Source organism: Tympanuchus pallidicinctus, unplaced genomic scaffold (assembly GCF_026119805.1).
Source record: "Tympanuchus pallidicinctus isolate F22 unplaced genomic scaffold, pur_lepc_1.0 scaffold51, whole genome shotgun sequence".
NCBI classification, from domain to species: Eukaryota; Metazoa; Chordata; class Aves; order Galliformes; family Phasianidae; genus Tympanuchus; species Tympanuchus pallidicinctus.
The window spans coordinates 337,125-347,694 of NW_026294771.1; the positions used below are offsets into that span (position 1 = coordinate 337,125).

Here is a 10,570-nt window from a genome sequence, read left to right on the forward strand (position 1 = left end):
AGGATAGAGAAAGAATAACTGCCACCAGCAGTAACCATCAGCAAAGACAAGTGTTACAAAGCTAAAAGAACAAAAATCCCTCAGAACTGTGCACGTGCACACAAGTCACCTAAAAATATATTACAGCCTGGTCTTAAATCATAAATAATCAGTGAAGCACTTTCTTACTTTTATTTCCCACTTTGCTTCTTGGATTCTGGCATCTGTTGAATTCCGTATTAAGGCTTTTTCCAACCCCAAGACTCGGGGAATTTTGTTAACAGTGCAATAAAAATAACTTCATAGTGTCACAGGGAAACATTAAAGCCTTTTTGTGTGTGTGTGCATGTGTGCTGCTCTTTACCCCCCTCTCCCCCCCCCCAACCACCTTTTTTGGGGGGGAAAAGAAAAAAATACAGACATTGTTTCTTTAAAAGTCTCCATCTGCAAATCCCATTAGATGTGCATATAAGGTTTCGGATGATTAATAGGTGCTGCTTTGCTTTGGTTGGAGGGAGCGGGTGTGTGTACGTTAACCCCTCCCTCCCCTCTCTCACATTTCACTTCACAAAGTTGTCACTCTCTCCCCAACACAGTATTTAAAAAGTGTTTCCCTCATGTCCAGCGCTTCACAAGGACTCCAGCATCAGCCTTGGGACCCCGTTTGGGGCGATCTCCTCCTCCATCCATTTGGGACAATGAAGATCTCGAGAAGAGTTTTCCAACTAACAAACCTCCAACCGCACAAACCCCCCAGCCAAAGTGTCGCTTAGGGAGGAAATCTGGGCTGTCAAATTTGGAAACATTTCCCCTCCTCTCCTCTCCTGCTTGAGGAACCCAAGTGACGAGCACGGGACAAGGATGGACCCCACCGGCGGCAGCTGCATGCGCAGCCCCCAACCCCCAGCCCCACTCTGGGGTTGCCTGCGGGGTGCTGATGTCCCTACAGCCCCGGGGTTGGGTCACTGCCCCCCGACCCCTTTTTCCTTCCACCCCAAGGCGGATTTTGCTGCTTATTCCGAATTCTCAGCCTCCTGCTTGCTGAGCGCTGCCCACTGCGTCCCAACCGAGGAGCAGCCCCCAGTCTTCCGTCCGCACTCTGAGTGGCAGCAAGCAACGACAGAGGCCCGGAGACTGCTGAGCCCAGGGCTGGCGTTGGCCTCTGGGGACTCAGAGAGTCCCAACCTCGTGAGCACAGCAGCGGGTGTAAGAGAAGATTATGAGGTGCCGGTAAACAGCGCGATGGAGACGGAGAGAAAAGCAACCAAGAGGAAAAAGGAACACTCAGGTAGGTGGCGTGGAAGTGGGGGTGTGGGGTGGGATGGGGAGAGCATCTCTAGGAGTAGGAGTAAAGCTACTGGAGAAAAATGGATGGATGGATGGATGGATGGATGGATGGATGGATGGATGGATGGATGGATGGATGGGGAAAATATTTTGTAATTCTTGACTGAGGAAAACTATACAGTATCTCAATGGAAATGAAGTTGCTTGTCCTTTGATGACCTTTGGCGTTTGAGTTTTGTTCCTTATTAGCTGAACCCGTCCCTTTTAGGCAGCAGCAGGGTGCCAACTCAGTGCCACGCTGTGCTCAGAGCCCTAGGATGGTAGTTCCACTCCACTGCTGCTGTCCAAGGGTGACAGAATGGGGATCAAAGGGCTAAGATCCCACCAGCTGCCCCTGTTAGCTGGGAATGCCACCCTGAGGTTTTGAACTGCCCACCAGCACAATGCCCAGCAACGTGGAAAACATTCACAGTTTTCATTGTGCCATACTTGCCAACAAACCACCTTCTTCCTGCAGTACAGCGTTCAAGAATTTCAGACAGATGACATCTGGTTTGTTACTATTTCGATTCTCCAGATATGTGAAAAATGCATAACAGTGCTTTCTCCTAGAGAATCTGTTAAGATTCAGATGCTTACATGCATATATTTGCTACAGTATTCATTTGCAATCCGCAGAATGTTGAGAAGTAGGGGGTATTTTCCAGCATCCCCACTTTACGGTTTGAGAGCCAAGACATGGAAATGTTTCTCAGACGTAGAAAAGATCAAAATGCTCTTAAATCCTTAAAACTTTCTTTAAAGCACTGATAGATTCACAGCAGCTACAGAAAGGCTTTGCTCTGGGATAGCATTGGGGGTATCTGCAGTAAGACCTCACGTGTGAGCACACGCATCCCTTTCTGTTCCTCTACCAGCATCCATTATTTAGATGCCATTTTCAGCCCTGGTGTCCCAGGCACAGCAGTGAGCTGGAGATGTCAGTTGATTCTGGGGGAGCCTTGGGGGCCACAGCCATCAGTATTCACCCCTCTATTCGATGCTGCACAGTTTAGCAAATCATTTATAGAAAGCTCTTTGTAATTACAGCATTAAAGAGGCTGGAAGGTGTTGTAATGACTTTGGGTTTAATACATCTTTCGTTTACTACCAAGTGAAGACCTAGCAACACCGCTCAAGCAGTAAGGAAACTCCAACCCACAACCCTAAACCAAATCAGCCTTTAAAACCATAAGATAAGCACTGAAAGTTTTGGGATGCCCACTGGGTGGAGGTTGAGCCTCAAGAAACACCTCCCTCCGATTTTACATTGAATGTTGTTGAGAATGGCAAACTTGAGATGGGCAGTTTGGATACCCCAACTTCATCCATACATACAGCTGAAGAATAAGGCATGAGCTGAAGGATAAGGCAGCAAGAAATGGAATAGAAATATGTAATTATATATAATGAAATAGTGATTCGGACAATTTTGCTCAGTCATGACATTGGATAAAGAGGGTGCTCCATGCTTGCAAGTCCCATTAACAGCCACAATGGCATAAACAGCAGCACATAAAGGCAGGTAGCAACTGAAAACCTGAGCAAGAAAAGCATAGGGAAGTCCCTCAGCAATTTAAAGTGATCTGGGGGCTGAACTCCATCTGTCACCACCGCGAGTGCTCCACTCCATGAGGTGCCCACTGAAGTTACTTCTGGTTATTACTTTGTCGTCAGCTGCCAAACGAATCAGCTCCCCATGAAGTCACTTCACTTGGCCAACGTTTCCCAGAGCTTTCAGGATTTTACGCCCCGTGTGATGGCAAAATCCATCTTACTACTTGATTTGCAATAAATCTGCCCTCAAACTCTTTGCTAGGGGGAGAAAGCAACGGTATGCAGATACTTCAGATTTTTATTACGCCTTCTGCTGAGGGAAAAGCTGCATTGACAGTGGTTTGCAGAATAGCAAACACCAGGTGCCTCCACCAGGCCTGTGGATCACTGCAGTGACCAAACATCCTGCGTTACTATTGGTGACCCCCATGCTTGAGCTTAAGCTGCTCTGAGGGATAGGAGCCCCCCTCTGCAATGCCCAAATCCTGCACTGTGTGGTCTTTGCATCTTCCCTAAGGCAGTTTGCCAGCTAACTGTAAGCCTGTGTGCCACACATCCCCTAACAACACCAAGTGGGGCACTGCCTGCTCTGTTCCCAGAGCCTATTTCAGATGATTCACATTGTTTGGAGATGAAGAGCAGTGACATCCTCACAGTGACATCCTCAGTGCCATTTGCCCAATGGTTTCTGCTCAGCTTAGAAGCAGCTGAACGCCTTCAGGACTGAGTGCTGAGTCAGGGAATGCCACTTCTCCAGCATTGCTCATTTTCCCATGCTCTCCCCCCTCCCAATGCACCCAGGCTAAATGCTAGCCTAGGGTGCTCACTCAGCAGCCTTCCCTTCCCCCTTCCCCCTGCACCATGCACTCATACTGCATCACACACTGTGCTCACAGCAAAATGCTCCCTTTGCCTTCAGTTTGCAGCCAAAATCAGGGGAGCAGCAATGTGCATGCATGAGTGAAATGCACAGGGAAGGAAACTATCGAGAGTGCTGAGTGGATGCAGTGAGAGCTTCCTTCCTCCTGCTGCTCACTTTGGCCTGTCCTCCTGCAGTTCAAGCGATGCACCCTATCCCAACTTTACCCCTCGAAGCAAAGGCTGACAGTGCTGAGCCCAAGGGGACACAAGACGCTTTGACATCTCTGTAGGGCACACATCTCTGTAGGTCAATGTAACTGCAAACTGCATGCCTGCTTGCCTCTTAGAAAGCCAGTCCTCCAGCAGCAAGGCAGAAGGTAGCAGCAGGTCGCGGAAGGAGAGGACAGCATTCACCAAGGAGCAGCTGAGGGAGCTGGAGGCAGAATTTGCCCATCACAATTACCTGACAAGGCTCAGGAGATACGAGATCGCCGTGAACTTGGACCTCACTGAGAGACAGGTACTCAAACCCCATCCCCTGCTGTTTCTCCCTAACGCTGTAACGCTCCAGGCTGCACTTCTGCAATGGCACAGAAGTCTGTCACTCTGCAGGATATTGTTTTGAGGGCACAGCAGTGTTGGGTTGATTGGAATCAGTGATCTTAGTGGTCTTTTCCAACCTCTCGATTCTCTGATTTCAACATGAAACCTCCACATTCTTTTAAAAGACATTTGCTAAAAATCTCTGTAAGCAGTTAATATCTGGAATTCTGCTTCTCTAAACAAACAAAAAAAGCCATCTGGGACACCTCCTGAGCCATTTGTACAAAGCTTATAGATAGAATCTGGATGCTACCAGCCTCCAGTTATCATGAGGTTATTGGAATGACACATTTGATACACGTGCTACTCCTGGGCCAGGCAGCTTTGTGTGGTGATGAGGGAAGAAAAAAACGCTGAGTTTTATGGGGGCAAAAATTTGTCCTCTCACTGTGACCTCATTCAGAGTTTCCTTATCAAAGTTCAGTGGGTAGAGTAGGAATTGCTCAGTTAAGTGAAGCCAATTAAAAATCCTGACGGATCAGACTGGATGGAGTGGTTGTCAGATGGCATTTGGGTGCACTGTGCCTGTTGGATTGCCATGGACACCTGATGGATTCCAGGCAAAGCACTGTGCTACCCTTGCTGGTCTCTGAAAATCTGCCTGGAGCACCTTCACTGGATAGGGAGCACTTAAACCTGGGAGCTTCCTTCTGTTTTTCTTTTTCTCTAGAATTCCACGAAATACATCTATTGACACACAGGTATCAGCCTGCTGGAGGCAATAACTCATTATGTCCTTTTCATCCTCCAGGTCAAAGTGTGGTTCCAGAACAGAAGGATGAAGTGGAAACGCGTTAAGGGTGGGCAACCGGTGTCCCCCCCCGAGCCTGATGCAGAGGATGCTGATTCCACCACATCCCCCAGCTCTGAGTAATGCCATAAAGAGATGCTTGGAGAGGGTGTGACACTGCAGAAGGACACTGCAGCCCCGTATGGTGGCCCTGTGGGGCACAGACTGAGAGGTGTGCAGTGCCGGAGCTGGCGGAGGAAAATGGAAAGCACAAAATAAGGCAATGGAGAGCAGGACTTTGAGCTTTGTGTGAATGGAACTCTCTTACTGCCATAGGGCTACCTTCACAAAAAGGAGCCCAAAAAGAAAAAGATAAAAACCACTGTATGTATACCAGGAATAATATTGTTCAGGCTCCCAAATGCTCAGAAAATGTGAGTTAGGAAGAGGCCAGAGGGTGATTACACAGCTCTGTTCACCTCCAGCCTTTCCCTGGTCGCTTTTGCTCATCTTTCACTTGGACTTGGGCTCTGAGAATCACTGAGGTTGGAACAGATCTCTCAGATCCCCAAGTCCAAACCCAACCCATCCCTCCGTGCCCACTGACCGTGTCCCCAAGTGCCACATCCCCACATGGGGAGGAGCACCTCCAGGGATGGGAGCACCTCACCCCCTGGGCAGCTGTGCCAATACCCAACCTCTCTTCCTGAGAACAATTTTCTCCTCACATCCACACTCAAAGCAGCCCTTACCAAACTGCCCATGCCTCATCTTTATCCTTCCATTCTGGTTTGCTTCCATATGTCATCATCTCCACCTCTGGAAGGGTCTGACTGAATCCCAGGACACTTTAAAGCCAATTTCAAAGCTTAGGAAGTGCATAAAAGCAGCTTTCTAGCATAGGATGACCACAGCAGCCAGACCTGAACACTCCTTCCCTTGCACACTGGTCCTCTTTCAACCCAAACCTGTAATATAGCTAATGATTACGTTTTAGGAAAGCATAGTGTCTGTTCCCTTATCTTCTGTCCTTTTGTTTAATGTATTCTAATGCAACTTTACCATATTTCAAACAGAACTCTACACTGGCATCACATAGAATGGCTATTAAACACAAGTTTCAGTATTCTCAGATACTTGAAAGGTAACCTTTGTTTGCTATGTTTGGAACATCTTCGTTCCACCTCACTGCAATGCATTCTTGTTAGGTTTTAACCTGGTCTGCAGATATGCTGGATCTAAAACTGCATATCTGCATGATGAAACAAATTATCAAAGAGCTGTTTTAGTGGATGACTCCAATATTATCCCAACACCTGATCCATTCTGTGGGCACACAGGGCTGGAATTGAGTTCTTCTTTTCCTTATGAGCTCTTAATCCAATTTCATGCAACACCCATTGGGATCTGGAAGTTTGTGAGCTGCTTATTTGGGGATGAAAACTTGGAGGCTCTTGGTGACTAACAGACCAACAGCAGCTCCTGGTCCAGAAAGAGTCATTACTCAATAATAATAAATCTTCCCTTTCATGGTAGCTGCTAACAGAAGTGTATAGCAACCTAATTCTCACAGGAGTGACCCAGTGGGGTCTCTCTGGGTACTGACCCATAACTACAACCCAGATCTTGTGCTGTGTTGGGCAGCTCTCACCCCGAACCATCTGCTCATCTGCAACCCAGCTGCTTTGCAATGGGGCATCAAAGCCTCTGACCACCAAATCCTTTCAGGTCAAAATAGTGTCAGACATTACAGTTTTCCCAAGGAAATGATGCAGTGCACCATTCAACCAGGTGTGTCAGGGAAGCTTTACAAGAGTCATTGTTGTCATTAAGTAGATTTGCAGCTAGTAGTAATTAGCAGTCAGCAGAGCTGATCCTGGCTGTGCCCTGCAATGAGGTGACTATGCTATCAAATGATGATCTTCATAGCAGCTTTCGTGCTGGCATCAGCTGGTAACCCTCCAAGGGCTCTCAGAACTGAGCAATAAAGGTCATCTTTAAACACTCCAAATGCTTTGGCATTTGAGGCAGACAGAATAAACTCTCGCACGTTATCACCAGAAGCAGCAAAGCAGCAGCCAGGGAGTGACAGCATTGGTTATTTTTGTTTTGAATTGGAAAGAAAAGAAAGAAGAAAAAAAAAAACACACAAAAAAAACCCCATTTCTATTGGTCACTGATGGATTGAAACAATTGCATTTTAAACAACGCCCTCCAAGCATTTTGCACACCCATCAACAGCCCTCCAGCAGGCAGGACCCTAAGCAAGCTCCCATCCTTCCCACACATCCCAAACTCACTGCTGTGACCTGAGCAGCTGCCCAGGAGTTAGAACCTTGGTGGGGAAATTCCTCCTGGTTTATCACATCCCTGTGAAGCCCTGCAGGGCATTGCAGCTAGATGTGAACTTGGTTGCATTCAAAGAGCAGCCCAGCCTCGGTGGAAACTCGACCAAGTGAAATGCTCTCAGAGTGCAAACAGTGGCATCAGCCTTTGGAAATCACTGCAGTACGTGGAGCAGCTCTCCCTGCCCCACACCTCCCACTGCTGCAAATCTGGCTGCCTGGAAGGAGCCCTCCTCTGTGGGATTACAAGCTGGTGAAAGGCTGGAGGAGCGCAGACTTGCTCACAACTGCACTTTTCACCGAGGCCAGTCATAAAAGGCGTCCAATAAAAACACGACACTTCCTTTTCCATAAGGTATTACTTAAGTGGAGATGGCTGTATTTCATCATGGAGGCAGCAAAGTGAAAAATTGGAAGCAACAGCTCCGTTTCCCTTCAAACACTTTTGCAAGGCTATGACATATCCTTGCTAATGTTTTCTTAAACCACCTGCTTGGACTTCTCCCTGACAGCACAAAAGGCGAAAGATGTGGGGAGAAGAGGCGTGCAGCACAGCAGCAAAGGTGTTTGAATTGGCTGTTTGTCATGCAAAAAAGCTGTGATGTCTTCTCCAACTCCTCCAAGGGGCTCCTTGCAGGGGGTTTATATGACTTTATGCATATAGATGTATGGATGTGTAGTGGTAGAGCCATGTGAGAGCGTCGCCCTGCGGCTCTCATAGTTGGCATCTCCTTCTTACCAATCACAACAGCAATTGTGTGGATTCTTTTGGATTTAGAAGCTCTTTCCTCCCACCCCTTGAGGCCAAGTCTTGAGCTCTGCTTCTTGCATTCATTTTATGTTTTTCACTTCTCTTACCATTTAAATCCATTACTTCCTGGGTGTGGAGGAGTCACACCATGGCATTAACCTCTGCTGAGATGCTGCTGCACTGTACGAGCAACAATGTAATGTAAAAAGCCTAGCTTGCCATTTCTCTTTCTTCACTGGATACACCTTATCATATGACCAGCAAAGCCTAATGTTTTGCTAAGGAGTGCAAAGGTTAACACACACCAGATGGCAGAGAACCACGTTTCTGGGAGGCTGCAGAAACACTCAGCTGGAAACATCAGCATCAGGCCAGAGAGCTGGGACAGAAGCATCAGAGGTCTGAGCATTTAACACAGAAATATTTGGTCTGAACGCAAGCCCTGCAAGCTCAACTACTTCTTATACATCTCTAGAGCTGCCCAGTCTCGTGCAGCACAACATTTCCACAGCATAGGGTTGTTAAGGCTGGGAAAAACCACTGAGATCATCAAGGCCAACCATCAACTCATTGCCACCACCATGCACACTGACCCATGTCCCTGAGTGCCACTGAGCATCTGAATGCGTTGGGCTGGTGGCATCTAAAGCCCTCACTTAGGCTGTGGGCACTGTGCTCACCTTCATGGGAAGAGCAATGGAAACAAAGATCTCACATTCAACAGCAAAGTGTTTTTTGAGGAAAAAATCACCATTATCAGCACGAAAGCAGAGGTCTTTGGAGTGGCCAGAGCTCCACCCAACCCCCTTTGCCACACTGCTATTGGCACCCAAAGCACTCTGTCCCCTCTCCCCACTCCTGCACTCCCAACAGCTTCCAGCAGTCCTTAAGATCCCTGCCAGCCCCCAAGAAGTGACTCACTGCCTCCCACTTGGGACACAGAGACTTCATGCTGACCCCAACCGCACATGGATGCCCAGCAGCCGTGCAAGAATGGGATTCTCCTCCAGTTCCCCTCATCAGAGATGATGAGGAGAGCCCTTAAACCTCACCTCACAGCCCCTATGTGACTAAAAAACCAAAGCCTTTGTTTGCACTGTCTGGAAAACTCACAAATCATAATAGTAATCACTTTACAGTCAGAGACATTGAGTGGGTCATAATGTACATGAGCAAAGCTTCCAGATTCTGCATCCAGCCCAATTCCCTATGCAGGGAGCCCAGCACACATAGTGGATCAAGGCAGCTTATGGAGCAGACACACCATTTTTTCTGTCGTTCTGCATTCTTCCCCTCCTCTAGCAGTGCTCCTATTGAGTTTCATCAGCCACTATCTTGTATTTTGGGTAATCCCCTTCCCCTGGGAATGGTGCACTGCCCCTTCAAGAAATACTATATGTCTGTGTTAGAGATCGGACCTGAACACTGGATCCGTGCAGCACTTGTAAGCAGATAGACAGGAAATCCATTTTCTTTCAGTGATTACAGTAGAAGGGCTTCTGTCTGAGTGGAGCTCGCCTGGCGTGGCTGTAAAACAATCCCAGCACTGAGCTATTACCTTTCAGCCCATATTTGTGAATTACAACAGGGCAGTTTCCATTGCAGCTCTGTTTGGGGCAGGTGTCTGCAGAGCCCTCCTATCCCCATCCTTCCCCTGCACAATGCTGCATTGTTCTAATTTCTGCACAAAGGAAGGGTGTTCATCCACCACCAGACTTCTACCCCCCTGCTCCCTCCCTCTGTACTGCAATTTTTATTATTATTATTATTGTTTTAATAACTTTTACACAGGGGTCAGCAGCTGGTTGCCCGGAAGCCCCGCTGGGAACAGATTGCAAAGAGATAATGGGAGTGAATAACAGGGAGAGTGGTGACTTCATACCACGGAGCATTGAGTCATGTTTCAATCTTTCCTTTTTAAAGAAAAAAAAAAAAAATAGAAGTTTTTCCAGCCTCCTTCTGCAGCTTTTGGGTTAGTGTAAGAAACAGAGAACACCTGAATTGGCACCGAGGCCGCCTGGCAGCTTTTGGGGTTTGATTCATTGGAAGACACCAATGCCCCACAGTTGTACTGCCACACACACAGCATTTCCTCCTCGTGGCAGTTTGTCAGCAGCTGAGCATCAGCCCAACAGTGCTATGCTGAAGCTGTAGATGGAAGAGACATCAGGAAAGCACCATTTCCTCCTTTCAGCTCTCCAAGTTAACATAGACTCTAAGTCACAGGCCTGCATCCGTTTCAGTATTTCCTGACACATTTGTACAAACCCTATGCTCTATCTTGCACCTTCCACCATGAAAAATGACAAAACTTGTAAAATAAGGCCTCTCATTTAACAGAACCAACAAAACAGACTCGTATCAGGCCACTCCAACAGCCCTAATTTAACTGGATTGAGTTAAAGCTATAAAGTTCTA

General features: G+C 47.5%; 1 protein-coding gene across 1 annotated transcript; it reads left to right on the top strand.

Moving 5' to 3' along the window:
• The first annotated feature begins 840 nt into the window (after nt 1–840).
• MEOX1 (mesenchyme homeobox 1) lies at nt 841–6,003 on the top strand. The gene is made up of 3 exons (XM_052705059.1): nt 841–1,267; nt 4,071–4,243; nt 5,078–6,003. Exons 1-3 carry the CDS (start codon nt 841–843, stop codon nt 5,198–5,200), a joined length of 723 nt encoding a protein of 240 aa, XP_052561019.1. The 3' UTR covers nt 5,201–6,003.
• Nucleotides 6,004–10,570: the final 4,567 nt, after the last annotated feature.

What these genes read in the sequence shown, in the direction of transcription:
- MEOX1 (XM_052705059.1), top strand. Translation starts at nt 841, where the DNA reads ATGGACCCCACCGGCGGCAGCTGCATGCGCAGCCCCCAACCCCCAGCC. An exon ending in GAGGAAAAAGGAACACTCAG is followed by an intron (nt 1,268 to 4,070) that starts GTAGGTGGCGTG and finishes CTTGCCTCTTAG; the next exon opens with AAAGCCAGTCCTCCAGCAGC. An exon ending in TGGACCTCACTGAGAGACAG is followed by an intron (nt 4,244 to 5,077) that starts GTACTCAAACCC and finishes TTCATCCTCCAG; the next exon opens with GTCAAAGTGTGGTTCCAGAA.